The sequence below is a fragment of the Emys orbicularis genome, chromosome 25 (genome assembly GCF_028017835.1).
Source record: "Emys orbicularis isolate rEmyOrb1 chromosome 25, rEmyOrb1.hap1, whole genome shotgun sequence".
Classification (NCBI taxonomy): Eukaryota; Metazoa; Chordata; order Testudines; family Emydidae; genus Emys; species Emys orbicularis.
In genome coordinates, this window is record NC_088707.1 from 3,492,608 (window position 1) to 3,516,153 (window position 23,546).

General features: G+C 57.9%; 1 protein-coding gene across 1 annotated transcript; it reads right to left on the reverse strand.

Moving 5' to 3' along the window:
• Positions 1–2,777: 2,777 nt before the first annotated feature.
• Positions 2,778–18,273, reverse strand: GRB7 (growth factor receptor bound protein 7). The gene is made up of 13 exons (XM_065422598.1): positions 18,121–18,273; positions 11,555–11,711; positions 11,017–11,138; positions 10,392–10,469; positions 9,933–10,070; positions 8,852–8,962; positions 8,180–8,278; positions 7,884–7,964; positions 6,361–6,477; positions 5,718–5,778; positions 4,438–4,525; positions 3,510–3,603; positions 2,778–2,924 (listed from the first exon to the last, which is right to left on the reverse strand). The coding sequence occupies exons 2-13, from the start codon at positions 11,628–11,630 to the stop codon at positions 2,778–2,780; spliced, it is 1,212 nt and encodes a 403-aa protein (XP_065278670.1). The 5' UTR covers positions 11,631–11,711; positions 18,121–18,273.
• Between the last annotated feature and the right edge of the window lie 5,273 nt (positions 18,274–23,546).

Consider the following 23,546-nt stretch of genomic DNA (forward strand, 5'->3'; position numbering starts at 1 on the left):
AGGGCCGGCTCCAGGCACCAGCCCACCAAGCGTGTGCTTGGGGTGGCGCCTGGAGGGGGGCGGCGCGGCGGGGCGCTCCGGCCCGAGAGCGGGGCCGCGACTGGGCTTGCCGCCCTCCCCCCGGCGCTCTGGCCGCCGGGGAGAGCGGAGAGCCCCGGCCGGGCTCGCCGCCCTCCTCCCGGCGCTCTGGCCGCCGGGGGCTCTCCGCCCTCCCCCCGGCGCTCCGGCCGGTCGGGGACTGCGGGCCCGCGGCCGGGCTCGGCGCCCTCCCCTGCCGCAATGGGGGGGCGGCCGGTGGCTTTTTTGCCTAGGGCGGCAAAAAAGCCAGAGCCGGCCCTGGTCCTGATCGCACCTCCAGGCCCCTTTCCCTTGATCCAGCCCTCCTTCAGCTTAACCCTTCCCTGGCTGTGGCCTACGTGGAATTTCCCACGGAGTTTGACGCTGCATGCAGATCAGAAGTCAGCGCCAATGCGGGAAGGCGGCTGGATCCCAAATTCCCCCGACCCATCTCCCCACCATATCGCCGTAAGGAAAGCAGAGCAGCCAGGTGTGAAGTAGACGAGATTTATTTGTAGTGAGTAGATTTTGGAGTAGATATAAATAGAGATAAATCTGTCTTCTTACAGGGCTTGGTGCTAATTTGGGTTATTTTTCTCTTTTTTGTACAAAATAAAAGCAAGGATATGAAAAAATAACATTTATTACTTGTATAAAACACATCACAGTTCGACTGGCCTCTCAGGTATTTACAACAGAGATAGATCCGTTCTCTTAGCAAAACCTGGGATCCTTCTAACACGGCAACACCACACCCCTGGCTGGGTTAGCAGCAGCAGGAGGTGAATCTGGGGATCTTAATACCTGTCTCTACTGCCTGAGCTGAAACCCCCACCTCTGTTAGCCCTGCCGACAGCAGGCTTTGTATGTGGCCTAGCCGCCACTGAAGGGGACAGAGCTCTGCACCGAGTGGGTCACATCTGTCTCCCCCATAGGGCTCTTTGGTGCTATGCGGGTTGGTAGCACCCCAGGCAGTCCTGGCTTTGGGGGTCTCTGGTGTGTTGAGTTCAGTGCTTGCAGCACGGTGGAGCGCACAGAGATGGGTTTGGAAGGACAGTCGGCATCTAGGCAGTCGGAGATAGAAACATACTCCCCTCCCACCCCCGACTTTCCAGACCTGTGCACAGCCCCATCAACAGGTCCTGGCAGCCTACACTGCAGAGAGCGGAAGCCCCTTTGGGCTGACAGGAAGGGACAGGGACAAGCCCAGCTCTTTCCTTATTGTGGCTCTTTCACTTGTCTGCTCTCGCCCTTGACACCTGCCACCAAAGCCCCCTTTTCTCCCCCCTGCCATGTCCAGAGCAGGGCTTGGGACCAGCCCCCAGCATCTGAACAAGGCCCAGCTCAAAGCATGACCCTGGACTCCCTGCACCTCCAGGTTTTCCCCGCCTGTGGCTCAGCCTGAATGGACCCAACTGCACCTTGATTCCCATGGCCCTGGGCAAATGGCAGAGGAATCTCTGTATGAGTCACCCTAGCTCCTGGCCAGCCCCTCCGCCTCGTTCCCAAGGAGGGACTTCCTCCCGGAGGATTGGGAGCAAGGCCAGCCATGTTGGCGGAACGTTATCTACTATCAATATTGACGCGCCCCCCCCCTCCCCCCCATGCGGCCTGATAACCTGGGGCTAACTCCAGCCAGCACAGATACAGCTGGGTACTGTTTTTTGCTGTGACCGGGCCTGCCGGCTTCCCCCGCCAGCTCAGAAAGGGAGACGTGGCCACTCCCACACAGGGGGCACGTGCGTGGGATCTGCACTACTTATCAGGGTCCGCTGCCACCGACGCATAGTTCTCCATGGCCGGGGAATGGTGACTGCCCTCAGGCAGGTTGCTGCTATGGGGAGCAGAAAGGTGGGCCTCAGTCCGTGCACAGAAGGGTCCGAACTCCGACCCCCAGGGAGGCCAGTGGTCTAGGTTAGAAGGAGCCACTCTGGCACTGGTCTGACGGAAAGAAGTGGAAACCGGAAGAGAAAAGCCACCCCCCGGGCTCGGCTCCTAGCGGTCACTGGCCAGAGAGGTGGGAACCCAGGGGAGAAAGTGCACGAGTGGGTAGATCTTCCCAAAGGATGAGGAGCACCGAACCCAGCCAAGAGGCTGCAGGGGCCCAGGGAGGAGGGCGCAGAACAGAGCATCCAGGGTGCAGGGAGAGTGCTGGGACATACCAAACGGGGCCATCCCCAAGCTCCCGGCTTGGCTTCCCAAGGGCACTGAGAATACGACCATTAACACTGAGTAGCTGGTGGGGAGGGAGGAGAAACGCTAGGATCAAAACCGATAGAGCATATTGGGGCAGAGCTGGGGGCGCAGGGATACAGGTGAGAAGGGGAATACAGGCATGGAGGGTTACAGGACAGAGGGATATGGGGCAGAGAGAGATGGGAGCGGGGGTACAGGGGGAGGGGCAGCAGTGATCCGAGGCTGTGAGCTGGTGGAAGCACAGGGGTGAGGACTCCCTTTGGAACGGTGATTTTTCGGTCCTTCGGGCTCCTTGGGCGCCGGGGGTGCCATCCCGGCCTCTCACCCGGCCGGTGCTCACTTGACGGGGCTGAGTGGTGACTGACACCCCAGCAGTGGGTGGAGCACGAGCCAGGTCCGTTCCCCGCGGCCGCGCTGCCCTGGCCAAAGTGGGGTGAGGGGCGGAAATTTGAGTTGATCCTAGTCCTGCTGGCGGCGCATTGGCCGTGGCCCGTCGCAGAGTCCTGCTGCCTGCCGGGGGCCTGTCACAAGGCGACGCAGGTGCAGTAATGTCTGAGCTTGCAGGGCAGGATGCCCCGGTTGATTTGGTGAAACTCCACCAGCTGGATGAGATCCGCAAAGCGCGTCTGGCCATCGTCCATGGTGAAGTAAAGCTGCCCCTCTTCCTCGCTCTGCAGAGAAATGGGGTGGGAAGGTGTGTGCTTAGCTCTCCTGGCCCATGCTTGGACAGGGCAGGCCGGGAACAGCTCCCCTACGAACTTATTACGCTATTGCTCTCCTGGCAGGAGGCGACACTGGAGGGACTGGAGTGGGAGCGTTCCCAAGGTTAGAGTTGTCTTATTATAGGTCTCTCTTCAGGGACTCACACAGGGAGAGGCTGGGAGCTCCCCATAGCCAGCGCTCCTGCCCCACTCCCCACAGCGCCTCCTGCTGGGAGAGGCTGGGGCTGGAGTAGCTGTGAGCACCCCACAGAGGCAGTGCTCCTGCCCCACTCCCCACAGCGCCCCCTGCTGGGAGAGGCCAGGGCTGGAGCATACAGGAGCTCCCCCCACAGCCAACACTCTTATCCCTACAGCTCCCTACAGCACCCCCTGCTGGGAAAGGCCCGGGCTGGAGTAGCTGGGAGCTCCACACCATTCCTATATGTGAATCTCCTCCCCATGGGTTTGCTCCTTGAGCAAGTTCATAAAGCACCCTCACCCATATTGCTGGGAGGGCACAGTCCGTGGCAGCTGGGGCTGGGGAGGGGCACTTACTGGCAGGATGAGATAGTGCTTGACTTTCTGTAGGTGGCACAAGGACAGGACATACCCCTTGGGGTTCCGCTGGCTTTCCCGCACCAAAAACACCCTAAAAAATCAAAACAAGAGAGGAGGCTTTTATCAACACGCTGCTGCTGCCCACCCAACCTCTTCTGTCCACCAGGGGGAGCCCAGAGCAGCATCTGAGCTTTTCAGTCAGCTCAGCTGAAAACAACACAGCCCCACGTGGAATGCTGTTGAAAGCAGCCAAACTCATGCCATGACCAAGGGGTACTGTAACCCTTTGCAGTGAGAGCTGGCAACGAACTTGTCCCAGACAGTGGCCTGTGCTGGATAACTTGAAGGCATAAAATCCTACCTAATTGCACAGCCCTGTCTCAAGGAGGGACATTCCCTCCTGACCCCAGAACTGATGGGTGCCCTGAAGCATGAAGATCAAAAGCTTTATTATTTTATCCTCTCTAGCGTCGCTGCTGGTGCTCATATTATCCACAAAAGCAGTGCTGCCGACCTCAATTATTCAAAAACGCAAGTCAGGCCCCAAAAAGCATGAGATTTATCTTAAAAATAATGATTTAAAAAAAAAATTGGGGGTTTCTTATTTGCCTTCTTGGTTTTGAGCCTGTAGCAGGGGGTCACATTTTCTCTGCAACCACAATGGCTAGAAACTCACTTTAAAAAAAAAAAGCTGAGATTTTCATGTCATTACATGTCTCCAGAAGCCTGGGCTTTAAGGAAAATGCCTTTAAGGAAACTTTAAGGAAAATATTGTGAGACTGGGGATTAAATTGCTGTCCAAGTGTCTTTGGAACATTGCTAAGCATCTGGCCTCACTGACATCCTGCAGCAGGGAGTCCCTTGAGTTAATGCCTACTCCGAGTTAATAGAAGCCATATAATCAGTGTTCAAAGCCTTTCCGTACCCATCCACTAATCCCTGCTGGATTATCAATCGCTGTGTGTCTTCCCTTGAGATCCGCCCGTGAAACCATGGCTGCGTTCGATGGATGGCTGAGAAGAGAAAAGAAAAGAAAAGAAAATGGAGGAAGAAAAGCTTTTTTGATATGACTCTTACAAACCCTTTCACAGAGAAAGTTGGTATATCGGGGGTTTGCAAAACTGAAGGGGCATTGGAGAGAGCAAGAAAGAGAAAAAAAGGCAAACTCTTTGGGGCAGGGACTGTCTCTTTGTTCTGTCTCTGTACAGTGCCTAGCACCATGGGGTCCTGGTCTGTGACTGCGCCTCCTAGGTGCTATCTTAACACAAATAATAAATTAAAGTAGCACTGGCCCCAATTGAGATCAGGCCCCCGTTGTGCTGGGTGCTGCACAGACACACAGAGAGAGACAGTCCCTGTCCCAAAGGGCTCCCAGGCTAAATAGACAAGACAGACAAAGGATAGGAGGGGAAACTGAGGTATGGAGAAATCAAATGACTTGCCCAAGGTCACTCAGGGAGTCTGTGGCAGAGCCAGGAATTGAATGAGTCTCCATTGAGCACCTTAGCTACAAGACCATTCTTTGGCTGGCAGCAGTAGTAGGTCCTTATCCACCATGTAGATCAGATACTGGGGAAGGTTTCAATTCAGTCCCCAGATTTCCTTATAACCAAAGTTAGAAGAATATCCAGGGCGGCATTTTAGATTCTATAAAATCTTTTTTGTTTTTTTTTTAATCTCAAAATTCACTTTTGGAACAAGCCCCAATCCAAGTTCCCCTCCACTTTGTGTCTCCGTCTGCACCAGTGACACAACCACCCTGGTCTGCTAGTGTTTCCCACCCACTTGGTGTGCTGGGTGTGAGGAGATTCAGAGGAATTGGGCTCATTGTATCCCTTCAGCGTCTGGTTCTGGCTCCCCTTCATAGAATCACAGAAGATCAGGGTTGGAAGGGACCTCAGGAGGTCATCTAGTCCAACCCCCTGCTCAAAGCAGGACCAACCCCAACTAAATCATCCCAGCCAGGGCTTTGTCAAGCCAGGCCTTAAAAACCTCTAAGGAAGGAGATTCCACCACCTCCCTAGGGAACCCATTCCAGTGCTTCACCACCCTCCTAGTGAAAAAGTTTTTCCTAATATCCAGCCTAAACCTCCCCCACTGCAACTTGAGACCATTAAGTCGATCAAGCCTAGAATTCCTTTGGGAAGGACCTCTCCCTGTGTGACCCTCAGCCTACCGGAGCGGGGTAGAGGGGTCTCCACTCACCTGTGCTGAGCGGGGAGCCCTGGCAGGGAGTTGGCAGGCTGTAGCGGTGACTCGTCTTCTTCTGCGGCATGGAAAGCAAGGAGCAGGGCATTACTATGAGGTGTTGTTATTAGGCCTTAGTGCAATGCTACTTTCATGGAAAATCAAACCAGAAATGAGCGCCGGATAGGACAGACCCAGAGAGGGCGAGAGTACAGGCTGCAATGTGAGGGCTACTGTAGCCTCATTCCAATCTGGTGCAATGGCACTGTGCCTCCATACACACCAGAGCATCCCACTGGACGCTGATGGAGCTGGGCTGAGACGATCTCACCTTTCCCAGACCGGAGGAGGAGCTCTGTGGAGCTTGGAAGCTCGTCTCTCTCACCAACAGAAGTTGGTCCAACAAAAGATATCACCTCACCCACCTTGTCTCTCTACTATCCTGGGATCAACACGTCTACAACAACACTGCATCCACCAGCCCATATCACAGTTTAATTGTTTAAGTTAACCCGGTGCAGCTCTCTGTGCAGATAAGCCACCCGCTGGAAGCTGCTTGGACAGCTTGATGAAGATGCCAGGCCTGAACACCGCCTCCAGCCACAGTCCACTTCCCTGCCCGGCCTCTGACTTCTAGCTCCGCATGGAAGCATGGACTCACCCTCCACGACTGAGCCTCTTCCAGGGCCACCGTCAGCGCCTCGTTGGGGTTCTCAATCACCCGCCCTGTGCACCCCGAGAAATCCATGGCCACCAAGGTGTTGTCAGACATGCTCCTCTGTGGGATGAAACAGCAGCTGAGGAGAGACGCAGCAACGGGGGTGGGGAAGGGGGACCCTGTACTGGAAGACGGGAGCGGTCGGACAGGGACACCGCCTGCAGCTCTACAGTTCAGGGCCCTGTAAGCAGCTTTGAGAGGATCCCATTATGTCAGTGCTGAGTCCCATCAGTGAGGGGTCTGGGGGCCTCTCAGTGTTGAGCTGTAGCAGTTCAGAGCATAAACAGGGCTCTTCATTGGGCACCTTTCCCCAGCATGAAATTGACTTAAAAATCAAAGCACCATTATGGGCATGATAAAATCCCGCCGCGGTCCATGGATCCCTGGGTATTTTAAAGGAAACATTTCCTGGCCAGCTACATCGCTGGGTACCACCCAGCCTCTGCCTCAACTAACTGCCCCATCATCTGCATAGGTCCTGCAGGGAATGTCACTTTGGACTGACGCTCTCCAGTGACCGGGTCCGATAGATGCCCTCCAGAGAGGTCGCCCTCAGGGAGATATTGTCAGGTGAGCAGTGCAGACAGAACCTGATATGTAACCCCCAAAAGGGCTCCATCTGGTCAGACACCAGTCTCCTTGTCCTCCCTTGGGCACCCAGTGCTGACAGGCTCCTCCTCTAGAGGGCGCTGTCTGAGGCCATCTCGCCTTTAGTTCTGTTTGAACAACAGCACCATGCCTTGCTGGGCAGCTTGGCTGGCACCGCTCCCACGCCCTGGGAGAGGTGGAGGCGCCCAGGGAAGGGCTAGTCGAAAATTTCCATTGAAACTGGTTTTTTGATGGGAAATTGGGATTTTGATGAAACACATTTTTCACAAAATGTGAAATTTCTGAAAAACAAACTCCCCCAAGCCCAAAAAGGTTTGATTTGGAAAGGCTGCTACGGTGCCTCATGGGAGCTGTAGTTCAGTTGGCCCGTGTTGCCATTCTTCTCTATGGGCCAGGCTCCTCAGCTGGACTACATCTCCCAGGATGCACCCTGGCCAGGGCCTCCCATGATGCATTGCCACCCCTTTCCAAGGAAAAATCTCCATTTTTCAACCAGCTCTCTAGACTAAAGGCATTCACCACACCCCCAGTGGCGGGAGGAAGAAACAGCATCTTCTGCTGTGCTAACAGGAGATCCGGAGGTTTCGACACAGGAGAACATCGGCCTGGAACAACGAGGGCAGTGAACAGCTGCCGCCTGTCCAGATCCTTTCCAACCCGGGCTCTACCCTTTCGGTGAGCATGTCAGTGAGGAAGGATGTAGGGAGAATGTGGGAATGGGGCCTCCCCAGTACACTGCAATTTGGAATCCACTGAGCCAACGCAACCCGCTGAGCCAGCCAGGGGAAAATGGGGAAGGTGTCCCGTGGAGACGCTGCAAAGGAAGCTTCTCAAGGCGGCTCAGGCGAGGCGCTTACCAGGGGCGTGGTGCTGATCCAAGACTGGTGGCTGCGTCTGGACTGGGACTGCTGGTAGTTCCTGTAGAGCTGCACGCCATACTGGGAAGGAAGCAGCCGTCGTTAGCATCGGCAGCATCAGAGCCAAGAGGGGGGTGCTAAGCAGCAGCACTAACCTCACCAGCCCAGGTGGTGCTGAGCTCCCCCAGGAAACAGAACCGAAGTGCAGTCCCCGCTTCCGCCAGCAGGTGTCGCTGTCCGCTCTAGCCTGCCAGTGGGCTGGCAGCAAGGTGCAGGGGCTGGCGGGAGGCTCTTACCTTAAAGAGGCGGAAGGCGGCCATCCAGCAGGTGCGGCTCTGCTCATCCTCGCTGCAGAACAGCTTGAGGCCCTTCATGCCGCTGCGCACCTTGTAGGGCTGCAGAGCAGAGCAACAACGGTAACCGCAAGGGGCCGTCTCCAGCGCCAGCCGGAAGACGACGGCACAGAGCTCCCCGGGCGCTAACCAAGCCCCCCAAGTTGTTAGCCCTGTTTTGGGGGGGGGGGAGCGAGGCACGGACTAGCCCCAATAAGTCTCTGGGAGAGCTGGGAAAAGAACCCAGGAGTCCTGAGTTCCAGTCCCCCCGCCCCTCCAACCAGTAGACCCCAATCTCCTCTGATTGCTGGGAACAGAGCCCAGGAGTCCTGTATCCCAGGCCCCTCTGCTCTACACTCCAATCAAATCTGGCAAGTGAACCCAGGAGTCCTGACACCCAGCCCTCCTTTGCGCTAACCACACGGCCTTAATGGTTGCTGCTGGTCCCTTCCACCTCAACAGCGACCAAAAGGACTTTGCGCACTGGGCCCCTGGTGTAACCCTCCTCACTTCTGCTGGGTTTACAGCAGGGATGGATTTGGCTCTGTTTGGGCAGGGGTTGCTTCACCCGCTGCTGAGGCCTCTAGGGTGCCAGGTGGCAGCCATAACGCCTTGAAATCCCTTGGCCTCCCTCACCTTGATGCAGAAGCTGAACTCGGTGGGCGTGCCGTAGTGCTTTTTCCCTTGTGTGATGAAGTAGACATTGGACTCGTTGAGGTCAGCAAAATACTGTAGGTGCCGTGGGTCCTGGGGGAGGAGAGGAAGGAAGAGCATGTGCTGTATTAGGGGAGGCAGTCATGGGGCAGGGGGACCAGGGACCAGGACACTTCCCGTCCAGCACCCTGAAGGGCCGGAGAGACCAGACTCCAGACGCCGCAGTGACCCAAGCACATGGCACAGGGGACTCAAACCCAGGAGCCACCGTGGCCCTAGAGCATGAACACCAGGAAGGGAAACTGACTGGCCCGAGGTAGGGAAACCGATCGGTCTCTAAGCTCTTTGGGTCTCCCCACGCATTTGTACAGCACCTAGCAAAACGGGGCCCCCATGCTGACCAGGCCTGTGGAATACCCATAATAAACACTGATCATAACTGGCTCAAGGGAATGAAGGGCAGATTTAAATGGCATCAAAGGTCAAGGAAGGGTTTTAAAAATCACTTCTGCTTTAATAGCTCAGTGCGTGCTCATTCTGTCAGTCTGCTGGGCAGGTTCTCAGCAGGGGAACTGAACCAGGAACCTTTGGATTGAATTAGAGGGGCCTCTGGTGCCTGAGCGAAAAGCTCCCGCTCCCTTAGCAAGGGCTGCAGCAGGCTCATCAATATGCGTGTGTGGCCCAGCCACCACTAGAGGGGGACAGAGCCCTACACAACATGCACATGGGTGACGTCTGTGTAGCATCAATAGGGCATGTAGCACTTCATACTGGGATAAGAGCCTACTACTGCTACCAGCTAAGGGAGCTATTCCTTTAGTCCAAGGGAGGTACGTCCTGTGCTTTGAGCTAACTATCCAGGGTTCAAGCCCCACTTGTGACTCATAGAGGGCACAGTTCAGATCACTCCATCCAAAGTAACTAAGAACTAGCCACTTCTATAGGAAACCCATCGGTCATAGGATGTCTTCAGCCCCACCCCTCCTGCGGTGCCCCCTAGTGGTGCTGGGGCGACCTGTTGGAAGGGGAGGGTCAAATCTGCCCAGGGTGGGCTCAGTCTCACCTTAGATGTGCCCTTTGTGGAGTAGTAAAGTCCTGAGCGGCGGAGGGAGAAGTAAAACCTCTTCCAGACCTTGCGCCCAACCTCCTTCAGGTGCAGGAAGCCCTGGATCTCTGGGCAGCTGCCGGAATTGAGGAAGTTCTGCAGGAGAGGAGGGGTCGGGGAGAGCGTGGGAAGGAAGAGATGACACTGAACTGGCCCCAAAGGTTGAGGCTATCAGGCCTCCAGCTCAAGCATTAAGCTCTCTGACTAACAGGCTGCAGGGTGGGTTTATCCCAGGTGCATTCGCTTTCTCCCCACCCCATTGCAGGCTCGTGCTATGCCTGTTTATAGGGCGAAGCTGCTTGTGGGCGGTGCCTATGGACAGTCCCCAGGGTCACGTTCCTGCTTCAAACCATGTGGCCTGGAGTCAGAACTGGGCTCCGGTGATGAGTGCCAGGAGGGCAGGCTGGCAGTGCATACCTGGATGAGCTCCGAGTGGGACATGCCCTTGTTGGCATCCAAGCAGCTGGAGACCATCACCTCGGGGAACAGGGACTGCTGGGATCAGAGAGAGAGAAGATGGTTAGCGGGGACTCTGGGGCAAGCACAAGTGCAGCAGAAGGGCTCTGCACCATAGCAGCCCCCCGCGTCAGGCCGGGGACCAGGACTGGCTCCCCTGGGATCAGGACCAGTGAGCTTGTGTAAGGATGACCTCCTGGTGCCCTGGGCAGTTGTCCAATTAATGCCGGGTGGTGCTGGAATTAATCTCCTGGCAGTAAGGGGTAGATGCTTAGTCCAGTTGCTTTAGCATATTCAAAGCTCATTCCCAGCTGGGCAGCTCCAGGACCCTGGGGGTTCAGGAGAAGGGAAGGCAGCCAGATCTCCCAGCAGCTTCGGGGATTCTTCCTCTGAGCCCCACCAGGTCCCCTCTGGTCAGGTCAATGTGTGTCCGGGATTGGCTTCTATCCAGGCAGGGCTGTTCTGTGCCTAGGATGCTGCCTGGGTCCTGCCCACTGGAGTCCAAGACATATAAGGCCGGTCGCCCCCCACCCCTCCAGGTCATGCTGGGCTGGGTCGCCCAGTAGCAAGGTCAGCAGGCACTTACCGGTGAGCTTTTAAACAGCTCGTACTTGGCAAAGTTCTTCCGGAAGACAAATCTGCTGTCTCCCCCAATGGGCCAGGTGGCCTGGACCTCCACCACGGACTCATGGTCTTCCAGGCACCGCTCTGTGGAGGAGAAAGCCACAGGCTCAGGGAAGAGCCCTGCCAACCATCATGCACCACAGCACACTGGCTTAGCTTGGGTCAGCCTGTCTCCTTCTAGCGGCCAGCCTCAGAGACTACAGCAGCTCGTCACTGCCCCAGCTCAGCAAGTTGTTCTCTTAGCACAAGTGGTAGGAGCTTGTGCTTTGGGGGCTAATAGTCCCTCGGCTGATCTCAGCCAAGCCTGCAGTTGCACACACAGACCTGGCAGCATGAACCTCCCCAAAAGTTGTGTTTGCATTTGGGCATTAGTGGACACACGTGCCCAGAACCAGCTGTACACGTCTCTCCCCAAGCTCCTAGTTGCATACACACACTGGTGGCCATGTGCACAAAGCCAGCCGTGCAAGGCTCCCCTGGGGGTGTACGTGCCTCCTCACCTAGAGCCAAGTGCTGATGGCGCTCCACCAAGGACCAGCTTTCATCGTGGAGGGCGTGAGTCTTTTGCACCAGCATCTCGCAGACGTGGCGGGCCGTGGCGCCTGCCGTGACCTCCAGCGAGCGGCAGGTGCCGTCTTCGCTGAAGACCTTTACCACCTGTGGGGCAGAGGCCAGGCCAGGTTCATTCCCCTCTCCCACAGCCCTGCCCCCTCAGTCTGGACACTCCCTGGGCTCCCTCCCCTCCTCACGTCTCAGTTCTGAATGCACGAGTGGCTGGGTCAGTGCTCTCTGCAGTGGAGGACAGGGGGGGGGCGTGGAGAGCCAGATAGCCAGCCCCAAGGACAAACCCATGTTGGGCTGAGGTTTATCACCCTCCCAAGGAGAGGCAGTGATGTGTGCAGGGTAGCAGGGCGCGGGGCCGGCTCCAGGCACCAGCTGAGCAAGCTGGTGCTTGGGGCGGCAGATTGTTCGAGGCGGCGTTCCGCCCAATCCTAGGGTGGCACGGCCGCTTTTTTTTGTTTTGTTTTGTTCTGCTCCGGCTGCCCTGTAGGGGGCGGCGGCGCGGAGAACCTGAGTGCCCTGCAGGGCAGTCCTCTTCCTTCCCTCCCCGCCGACCGGAGCGGAGCCCTCGCGGCAGGAGGCGGCGCAGCGGGAGGGGCCACGTGGCAGCGCCCCTGCTGTAGCCCTGGCCACCCCCTTCTCTCTCTCTCCCGCCCGCTTCCTCCCCCTCCCCCCCCCAGCTGGTCCCCCTGCACCCGCGCTCCGGCCGCGCTGCAGGTTTATTTATTTATTTATTTATTTATTTTGGTTTGCCGTTCTGGCCGCCCCGTTTTTTGTGTGTGTTTTTGTTGTTGTTTTTGCTTGGGGTGGCCAAAAAGCCAGAGCTGGCCCTGGCAGGGCGACAGCAAACAAGCCTGCTCCCCCGCTGGCCAGAGCAATTGTCCCCCAAGACCAGTTTTGGGGTGTTTGCACTGTGGGATCATACAGGAACTGCCAGCCAGGATCAGCCCCGGAATCCATCTAGCCCAATGTCCTGACAGGGTCCAGCACCAGACGATTCTGAGGAAGGTGTTAGAACCCTGCAGGAGCAGTGGGGTAATCTGCCACCCCCCATGGTGGGTCTCATCTTGGTCTCTAATAGCTAAGAGATCGGAGTAAGACCTAAGCAGGAGAGTTAATATCTCAGCGGCGGTTTCAGGGTGGAATGAAGTGCTCCAGGCTGGCTGGCTGTAACTGCTCCATGCAGAGGATAAGAACCTTCTACTGCAGCTGCTTCTTTAATTCAAGTGCTAGCGGGCTGTGCTTTTGGAGCAAAAGGTCCCAGGATTGATTCCCTGCACGGTTTGGACCCTCCCCCCATCCAAGCCAGAGCTCCCCGACACCAGCTCTCTCTGTCTCCCTCCCGTGAGGCCGGGTTATAGAGCAGTTCTCAGGCGCTGACCCTTTGGCACAGGGAGGTTTGCCCCCCGGGAGCCCAAATCCCTCTTGCAGTTCACTGGCCTCAGCTCAGCTATGAAACCCCCCAGCAGCTCCCCCCTCTGGCTGTGAGCGCCCCCTGGCTCTCAGGCTCCCTCAGTAAGTGAGCAGGTAGCTTCGGAGTCCCTCTGCTCCCAGCGCCTGGGGAAGTGGTGCCAGGGATGTGGGTTGCCCAGCGACCCGGTTGCCAGGTAGCCTTAGCCTCCTTTTGTGTCACCGCCACAGAAAGAGCGTTATCTAGGGGCTAGAGCAGGTACTAGGGGTACAGGACTCCTGGGTTCTATTCCTGGCTCAGTTGTAATGTCCATGCTCATTACAGTACTTGGTAGCAAATTGAGGTGTGAGGTGAGTCAGTTAGGGGTCGGGGGGGGGGGGGGGAGCTTGTATGAACGTAACAAGCTCATTGAGTTTCTAGCCGTACAGCCCTTTCACAGGGCTGTCTCCCGGGAGCAGGGGTAAGGGGTGTCCCCCAGCACTGAACCCAAACAGCCCCCCCAGAGGGAGCTGGAGCATTGCCCTTAGCAGGGAAATGGAGGCAACGTGAGGTGGCCATGGTCACGCAAGCAAGCCTGGGAGAGAGCCAGGAGTTGAACCCGGATGTCCAGCCTCCCATTCCCATCCCTGTTAGACCGTCCGTCTCCAGGGGATCCTGGCAGGAAGCAGCAGCATGGCCGGACCCTGCCCACAAGGAATTTACAACGAAATCAAAGCGCAGCAGCACCTGGGGCTAGGCTGAAACCAAATCCTCCCTGCTAGTCCCCAGTTAACCCACCAGAGGGGGCTACGCACCTGCTGAACTGGGCCATACGTCTAACAATGCCCTTTGCAGAGCCGGCCCATTGTGCCTGTTCTCTGGGCACTGCACAGATACACTGCACAGATACTTGCCCAGCCTACGCAGACACCGGGGGAGAGACAGGCGCTCCCCAAAGAGCTCGTGACCCTGTAAGCTCTTCGGGGCAGGGACCGTCTTTTCGTTCTGCGTTTGTACTGCACCTAGCACCATTGGACCTTGCTCTGTGACTGGGGCCCCTGGGCACCACTGCAATAGAACTAAGAAAGAGTGGGAGGGGAAACTGAGGCACAGGTCACAAAGCAGCTAAGGGAACAGCACGCAGGCTACTTAACTCCCAGGCTGGTATCCCGCCCCTTGGATCATGCTGCCTCTACAGTTTTCTCACATTTCCCCCCCTTAAAAAATACTCCGATGAGGTGTTAACGCTGGTATTCTAGACAAACTGCTCTCGCCTTGTTCAAATCCTGCCCTACAGTTGCAGCTGGGGATAGGATTCGCTTTCACTTCCTGCCCCATTCTGTGGCGTTGCTGTTCACCATCTGCTGCATCCCACCCCAGAGGTGGCTGAATGTCAGCGGCAGGTGGAGCAATTCAGATTCAATCCCTTCCCTGCCTGGCTGGGGGACTGTGTGAATGTCTGAGATCTCCCCGTGGGCAAAGGATTAGGATTGTTAACATCCCTTGTCTCTCTGCGCAGTAACCCTTTTAGAATCTGCTTGAATTGATTTAGGAATCGGGGCCGAGGGATCCATATGGGTCCTGTTGACTTCTGGATGAACCCGACTAACCCGTCAGCTTCTCCGTTGGGCCCAACCCTGCTGCCCTGGGCCTTGTGTCGTCAGTAACACCAGTGCAAAGCTCTCATGGGAGTGCGCCCAACTCTGTACTGGTGCAAATGACTGTGCAAGGGGGCAGGGCGACAGAGGGCTGCCCTGCTCTGAACACCCAGACCCCAGCGGGGAAGGGCAGGAGGCAGCCCAGGCCATGGGGTGGCTTGGGAGGCTGCCAGCCACTGTCCTGAAGCCACAGGCTCCCCCTTCCCACGTGCCATGAAGTTTGTGACCTTTGCAGGGAGGGTTCAGGTTTCCTTCAGTACCTTTCTCCTCTCTCCCCAGCTGGTTCTACCTGCTAGGGGCGGGGGGTGGGGGAGAGGAGGCTCTTTCGATGGTTGGCTGCTCTCTACCAGCCACCTGAGCTGCTCCTTGCAGACGCCAGCCACGCCCTGAGCGTCTGCACACGGCGGGGGCAGACGGCCGTTAGGGCTGCAATAAAGCAGCTCCTGGGCTGGCCCCGCATGACACCCGCTGGGTGGCTCCTTTTATCTCTATCCAGCGGCCGTTGCCTGGCAGGAACCAGTCCAGGCGCTGATCCCTGCTGTCTCCAGGACATGTTTTGGCTACGTGTGCCACGGACCCTTTGCTCTGTGCCCCCAGACGGCCCCTGCGCGGCCTGCCATGGGCATTATCCACCCGGCACCACTGGAGCTCTCTGGCCCAGAGAGAAGCAAGGGGTAGAAAACTCATGAACATCCCATGCCCGCCTCCCCTTCCTTCCCTCCGATGATGGCTCATCTGCTTCCCTCCGGGAAGTGCTGAATTTCCAGAGGTTCCTCATCCAGCAGCCAGGCCAAATCAAAGCCAAAGGCACTTGGCTTCTTGGGCTCTGGCTGCTCCGATGCTGCCGACCCCAGGGAACAGGGGTCCTGCTTGGTCGTCCCCTCTGCCGGAGAGGCCTTGGGAATCATCTGCCCCCGAGCTCACAGCCTGGGGGCAGCCTGTCCTTGGCAGAGGGTTGCAATGGTAACAGTGACGTGGGCTTCCTGGGAATGGCCCTGACTGGTCTCCCAGGGCTATTGGAGCTGTGGGGGGGAGGGATGAAATACGGGGGGGGGGGGGGGGGTGCTGCCAAAAGGGGATCGATTTACAGTCAGGCCAGCAAGGCCCCTGTGTGGTAGGACTCAGCTTGGGGGGAGGGCGCTGCCCAGCTGGGGCTGTACTGAGGTCTCTGAGCTGCTGATGGTGGGAGGAGACTGTCACGAGCATGTTAGGCCTCATGCTGCAGGTCTCCGTCCCACTGGCTTGTGGCCTCCACAGCCTGTTGGGATGGCTGCACTGGCCTCTCAGTAGGACCTCCCAGTGTGTGTGGGAGGGACACCAGCTCCCACCCTCTAACCCAGCCCTGGGGGTGAAGGGCCGCACCCAAGCCCCAAACCCCGACCCCATGGCGCCGGGATACTGCCGGACCCCATCACCGTCCCAGGGAAGATTCGGGTCTTGCGGCAGCCATGGGTTGATTTAAGGCTCATTGACTTTCCAGGGGAGGGGGCTGTGCCGTCCCCTACCCAAGGGCTCCCCAGAACCACCCTGATGCCTGCGACCTGCACCGCGGGCAGGTGAGATGCCCCCTAGAGGAGACAACACCCCTGGGGGAAATGGGAAGGGATGGGGCCGGCACCAGGGTGACCCTGTGGGAAAGTGACCCATCCGTGGCTATGCGATCCCCTCCCCCTGGCCGTCTGCTCCTCGCCCCACTGCTGCTCCTCCTGACTGTGATCAAATCCCCCGGGGATTAGAGCACCCCAGTGCCCCCTCCTGCTCACCCAGCAGCACCCACGCCCCAGATGAAAGGCAAGGGAACCTTTATAGTTATTATTCTCCAAAGCCCTTAATTGTAATCTTATTCCTTGCCAGCGAGTCAGTAAATTGGCTGCGAGATCTGAGCACGTCGGGACACACAGACCTCCAAGAGACGTCCAGCGACTCTTCCAGGGGCAGACACATAATCCCACTCTCCCCACCCCACCCGGGGTAGCTGCCAGCATCAAAACCCACAGAGTCCCTGTGCTATGTCCAGTTGTCCCTCCGAACCTGAAGGAACAGCCAAAGACCGACACATGGACAGAGACTGACATGTCTACAGGGCTTCTCATCCAAAAGGATCCCAAAGCACTTTGTTCACATAGAAGAAATAGAGTCCGCTGTCCCAACCTGCTGAAATGCAGCCACTTCTGGGGTGGAACATGTCAGCACTTTGAGCAAGGCCTCGGCAACACTGCCTAATACTTTAGGGCAGGGAGTGAAGAAAGGTACTGATCTGTAGGGGGAGTTTAGCAAGGGGGAATGGAGCTTTCCAAATTGGGATTTGGCCAGAAAGGTGCCGTGAAATCTTCAGTGACCACGATTGGTCCAGATCTTGAGAAAAACAAGTTCCGGGGATCAGAGAGCAAAGCCAAGCAGATTTGCCAGGGAAAGGGAATTGAGCCTAGAAAGAGCAGCCACTTCCCTCCCTTGTGGTTCAGCTCATCTGCTCCCTCCGAGAATCCGCTACATTTCCCAGCTGTTCCCTGGCTCTCCTGGGCTGCTCCAACCCGTCTCATCCACCTGGCTTGACTGTGGGGTCTTTGGGGCAGGGATGGTTTATACAGCACTCAGCCCGGTGGGGCCCTGATCGCTAACCACTACAGTGACACAGAGGTTAAATAATAGTAACCATCCAGTCTCTCTCTCAGGGTTATTTCCCAGCCCTCACTGCACCTGGTTTAGTGGCATCAGTGAATTTCATTATCCCGTGCCACAATGTTACAGGACCCATCTCTCACGTGGGGCTGCCAGTCCCTTTCCCCGCCCCCAGTACCAGCCCACCAAAGTCTCTGCACAAGGGGGCACTGATCCAGGTCTCGAGCAGGGGCGGGGGCACTGGGCGGGCCACACCGTGTTGGGGTGCCTGGTGTTTTCAGGGTGCATTGTTCGGCACACCAGGGGTTAAGCGGTTGTGCTGGACCCAGCTAGGAGGCAGGTGATTGCCTGGGGAGGTGTCAGGTGGGAAGTGCTGGAAAGTTTCCAAGGGTGCCTGGAAACTGTCCCACCTATAATTACAAGCTTGCGGGTCGAAACACACCGGGATCCATGCCGACCATCCCTATGGAAACCAACCGCCTGCCTCGTCAAGCCCCGTCATGCCCAGCTGCCCTGCACATCCCAGACTGACCCAGCTCGGGAGTTCAATGGGGCACTAGCACCATTAGTTCTTGAGTAACACGACGGGGGAAATGACCCACCCAGGGTCAAACAGCAGGTCAGCGGCAGAGCTGGGAATAGGACTCAGGAGTCCTGATACCCAACCCCACTGCCCCAACCACTAGACTCCGCCCCCTGCCAGAACTAGGGAGAGAACCCAGGTGTCCTGGCACGCAGGCCCAATGATTCCCCATGTGTCCAACCACCGCTGTGGCCAATGCAGCAAACCCGTCCAGGAGCTGCCGTGCCCTCCCAGCCTCTGAGCAGGTGCACTTACGTGGGGGCCGCTTTCATGCTGCGGGCCTTGCCCTGCCGAGGGGCTGCTGAGGATGGGCGACTTGGAGGGGCTGCAGAGCTCGGGGAAGGGGTTGGGGATGGACGGCAGCGACGAGGCTCGCGGCTCCTCCTCCTTCAGCTTCCTGCCAGAAAGGAGAGGTTTGGGGTGAGGACGCGGGCAGTGCAGGGGCCTGGCTCTCCACCCCCAGCCTGCCACGGCCCTGCCCTGCGCAGCACGGTGTTTGGCCCAGTTAGAGGGTAAAGCAAACCCATGGGAGCCACACAGACCCCCATGTAAGAGACACGTGAGCCACCCTGAGATCACATGAGCCACACAACCTTCCGATGCAAACAACAGCACAAAGGGCGGAGGATCAGGCCCAAAGTATCTAGAGCCTGAAGGCAAACGCCCCTCCCCAGGGACTGACGGCTGTGCCAACAAAAGCTACCCCCCACACAGCAGGGCTGGCTCCAGGCACCAGCGTAGCAAGCCGCCGAAGGACCTGCCGCCGAATTGCCGCTGTAGAATGAAGCGGCGGTAGAGCTGCCGCCGATCATGATCGCGGCTTTTTTTTTTTTTTTTTTTTTTGCTGCTTGGGGCGGCAAAAACGCTAGAGCCGGCTCTGCACCCTAGGCAGCAGCAGCAGCCTGGTGATTTCACTCTGCTCTTAAAGGGACTCCGAGCACTAGAGGTGGGCGGGCAAGTTAATAATTAACCCTAAACCCCTTGGCTCTCCCTAGTGCTGTTCATCCAGGCTCAAAGGTGGGGAAGGTGCCTCCACAAACGTCCATTTCCCCATCCCAGGGGCTGCAGCACTACCGGATCCCAGTGAATAGGGGGTTAATGCCACACAGGGGCTGTACATTGGCTTCTTGGGAAGTAAAGGTGTATGGGACGGCCGGGGGCGAGGCCCAAGCCCGGGGGCTGGGAGATTCTGGTTTCTTTTCTGTTCATGTGGAGTGATTTGGTTGCCTTGTAACAAGCACCCCCTCCTTGCAGGCTGCACCCCGTCTCCTCCTGCTGGATCCCTCCACTAGCTGATGCTCCCCTCCCTCCCCATGGGGGAGGGTTGTGGCACAAGCCTCCATTTTGCAGAGGAGGAAACTGAGGTATGAAGAGGGGAAGAGACTCACCCAAGGTCACACAGCCAGTCAGTGGCAGAGCTGGGACTAGAACCTAGGAGTCCTGACTCCCAGTCTTGTGCTTTAACATGATCAACCTTCCAGGACCATGTGGCTTGGGGGCTAATGGTGGTGAGGGAATCACAGCTCCACAAGGGGACCGAGACACTCGCTCTCCCCCCCACCCAAGTGGGCAGGACAGACACACTGCTGGGAAAATCATGGGACCCTGTTGTTGAGGGAAGGATGGAATTTCCCACAATGCCCTGTTCCCAACCTGTTGACTTGGATGACCAGTGGCTGTGAGCGCTTGACGTCGCTGCCGGCCAGCAGCCCGGCCTTGTCCCGCTCGCCGGTGGGGAAGGCATGGCCATTGGGCAGGCTCCGGGGTCGGTCCTGCTCCAGGTGGCCCTGGTACAGGTTGTCCAAGGTGGTGGGCAGGTCGTTCCGCAGCGCTGCCAGGTCCATGGCATTATCTGCAGAGAGAAGGGGAAGGGAGGAGACTGGGATGGTTACTCCTGCCTCTGTGACTTCCTTCCAACCACTGCGCCTTCCCCGCCCGCCATGCTGAGCGCCAGGCTCAGCCACAGCCTGGGTCCCGCTGGGCCAGAGGCACCACGGCCGTTTGGGGACGGGGGGCACCCCTGCTCCGCACAGAAGAGGGCTGGATGCACCTTCACCCATACCCCGCGCTGCCGCTGGAGCTCCTGCCACGGGGAGCTGCACTGAGGCGCACGCCCCTCCTCCAGCCTGGGGCAAAGAGCGCTGCCCTGCGGCAGGAACAGGCCACGCTGGTGAATGAGGCCTAAACGCCCATAGGAAGGTTGGGCACCTAGCGACACCAGGGAGAGGCAGCCGGCAGGGAGCACCCGGGCACCAGCCAAACAGTGGGGGATTCCCTCTCTCTAACCTCCCACCCCCAGGTGACCATCTGTGACCTGGGTGCGGAATCAGCGGCACTGGGCAGGGCAGCGATCACCCCATCCCCATGGTGCCTGCGCCCCAAAGAGCCAAGCTGACACTTCATCGGCTCTGAAAGCTGCAGCTTACATTACCACCAGCTACTCTAGTCAGTGGGGTCCCTCTGGCTGGGCGCCGGAGTGGCTAAGAGCAGATTCTGGCCCTAACAAAGAGAAAGCCCCATCTGAGGCAAAGCACGAAGTACCCAAACTTGCCAGAACCCCTCCCGGCCCTGGAGGGCCACCCGCTTGCCCCTGGAGTGTGCCCTGAACTGGGGCTGGATTCCTATTAGCTCATCCCTGCGGTGCGAAGGGGTGCAACCCCTCCCCTGCTATCGCCACAGCCTCGGGCCACATCCAACAGCCCCCTTATTGAACTGGGTCCGATGACTCGGGTAGAAGCTGACGCCTGATGGTCCCAGATGAGGCCGGCTTGGCCAGAGGCCTGTGTTGCACCAAGACAGTGGGACTGGGTCTAGCAGGCAAGGGCTGGAGAAGTCCAGTGGTAAGAGGCCCTGCTGAGCCACATGGGCAAGCTGGCTTGTTCAGGAACCTTCCACTGCCTTTGGTGCTGTCCCGGCAGGCTCGGTGGGTGCACCTGGGGCCTTGGCCAGGAATTTTAAGCAATCAGGCAGGTCTTCTGGGCACAGTTATCCCGATTGCCCAAGTCAATCGGCTAATTGCACATGGACTCCGTGCACTCGCACTAAGTGTACACCAGTCTCACGCAGGTGTCACTCGGCTTGTTGCACGTGGAGTTGCTGCCATCTCAGCCCATCAGCACCACATTTGGTTTAGGCTAAAGAAACATTTGCTGAGGACGGGTATCATGCTCCCTGGCACCTCCAGAAACTGACCAGTGTCCCCTCTGAGCGTGAGCGGTTACCCTTCCATCTTGCCTGCTCCGTGCCTGCTTTCTCTGGCAGCCTGTACCAGATTTTTACAGGTGCCAATCTCCCAGTCTGGCAGCCCATGCTGGGTGTCAATCACTGACTCACCCTGCAGGCTGCACCAGGCTCAGCTCTCCAGTTGTCTGCGTTTCGGCAAGAGCAGCTACACTGCTGGCACGAGCTAGAGCCCATCTGGCTACACCCCAGTGTGCCGGGCGTCAGAAGGAAGAACTGCAAAGCCAGAATCAGAGGCAGGGGGTGCTGGCATCTGGCCCCTTTGGCCACAATCCGGCAGCTGGCCTCCACGGGGCACCGGCTCCCAAGCCTGCCCTTGGCAGCTCTCTTGGCCCATTGTTTTCCCTTGATCCACAACGAAGGGATGAGTCAGCGTGTGGGCAGGTGACACAACATAGCCCTGCCCTTCCCACTGCAGACCTCCTCCACTTGCTTGTTTGCAGGCGGCCTGGCTAGAGGCTGGTGGGATCTAGAGCCAGGTTGGAGGCAGCATTAGTGTTTCCTCTGTACTGGGTCCCTTTCCACCTTGCCCAGAGGTTTGTGTTGGCTGCGGAGGTCAGGGCAGGCATTGCCCACACACTCTGCTGTGGAGTAACTGCTACTGGGGTGGGCATGGCCCAGCCTACTAGCTCCGGACCGGGCGCCTCTGCCCAGGCTGACCCACAGATGCAGAGGCAACCAGTTAGCTGCTCTGTTATATCCTTGGGGGCAACCAAATACACAACATGCTCCATCTAGTTGGTTGCTAAAGGGGCCAATGGTCAAACTGGCTAGCAGCCTGGACTGCGATGTCCAGATGATCCCCACTGGCCACTCCTGGGCTGTTGCCAGGCCCCTCCAGCTGGCCCGACGACTCTCAGTTTTCCTAAGGTGCCCATCACCATGGTGGCTGGGCTCCAAAGAGCCACGGATAGGTTAGAAAAGCAGCTTTCTGGATTTGTCTGTGTTGCCGTGATGTTGCGTCTGCCTCCTTCCGTCTGGGTCCGGGCGCTGTGGTGAGATGCGGGGTTGAGCTGGAGAAGCTGTGATGGAGTCAGACAAGCTGGGGCAGCCGGATTCTCCACTAGGCCCGGCCCCGGTGAGCAGGAGCGTGAAACAGATATTGGGTGGGTTGGATAATGAGGCCAGTCCTGTGGACTCCGGGGACAGATTCTGATCCCTGTTACTCCCCTGACTTCACAGGATTCATGCCAACCCAGCTGAGACCAGGACACGACCCATTCAAGGCTCCCATGACACCGCTGCTCCTATCAGCTCAGCCGCCTCCTCTTCCTTCCCTCACACCCCGGGACCCCTGTTTGCAGGCTGCGCCCCCAGCGAGAGGGGACTCCCTCTCCCGCCCACAGCACTCCCTGGTGTCTCAGCACTGCCGACCGACCCGGGGATGCTTGAAATAATTCGCAGGGCCCTGCGCTGGAGGGATCGATCCGGAGGAAACAGGATCGTTGGCATCTTCGGTTGCTAATTACCTACGTGACCTCTCCTGGCTCCCAGGGAAGGTGAAGCCAGAGCATGGTGCCAGGGGAGTAAAGACAAGGGAGGCGTGCTCAGCAGGAGCTAGCCTGCCCCACTCAGAGAGATGACAGGAGAGAGAATAGGGTGTTTGGTGGGTTTTGTGCGGCCTTTCATCACAGCACCCTGTGCCGCAGGGGAGGGCTTTATCCCCAGAGTACAGGTGGGGTACTGAGAAACAGAGTGGCCAAGTGACCTGTCCCGGGAGTCTGTAACAGAGCTGAGAATCGACCCCAGTGCTCAAGCCAGCGTCCTGCCTGCCAGACCAGACTTGCCCTCTAGCTCTCCATGGGGACCGAATGGCTCCAGGGGGATGGCTGTGGGCCACAGAGCCCGTCACCAGTTTGGATCCCTGCTCCGGTGAGTGGTAGCCGGATGCTGTCATGCAGCAGCCCAGGCCTGCTATGAGTCTGGGGGCCTGCACCACCACAGTCAGCCCCGTTGTCTCTCCAGGGCAGGATAATCTCTAGTGGGGATAGTAGGGGACTCCAAGGGCGGGGGGGTGGCCACACATAAGCCGGCCCCTGGCCCCTGAGTTAACCCTTCTCGCACTGCGCTGGGGGGATGCTGTCTACAAGCTAGCTCTGCTCACACCCCGTTGCCGGGGGCACGGAAGGGAAGGCACAACAAGCCCAACTCATTCTGGCTGTGGCTGCGGCTGACGCAGTTTTGGGGAGATAAACAGCCCCCCCTCCGCCCAGTATCACTACACAAACAGGTTTTATGGGCCTGGGAGAACGTCATTAAAATCACTGAAGTATTAAAGTTGAGGCGTCTGCGGCTCCATGGGCATGACGGGGGGTGGGGGTGGGTGGCAAAGGACACTTCCCCTGCCACGCTGGCACTCCCCCTGCAATGTTAGGCTCCCTGCCAGCCGGTCAGAGCCCTCCCCACACCAACATCTCCAGCCACAGCAATGTTGTCCATCC

Coding starts and splice junctions, on each gene's coding strand:
- GRB7 (XM_065422598.1), bottom strand. CDS start 11,630: ATGCTGGTGCAAAAGACTCACGCCCTCCACGATGAAAGCTGGTCCTTG. Junction 6,478..7,883: donor GGATCAGCACCACGCCCCTG/GTAAGCGCCTCG, acceptor TTCATCCCACAG/AGGAGCATGTCTGACAACAC. Junction 2,925..3,509: donor AGCACTATCTCATCCTGCCA/GTAAGTGCCCCT, acceptor ATTTCTCTGCAG/AGCGAGGAAGAGGGGCAGCT.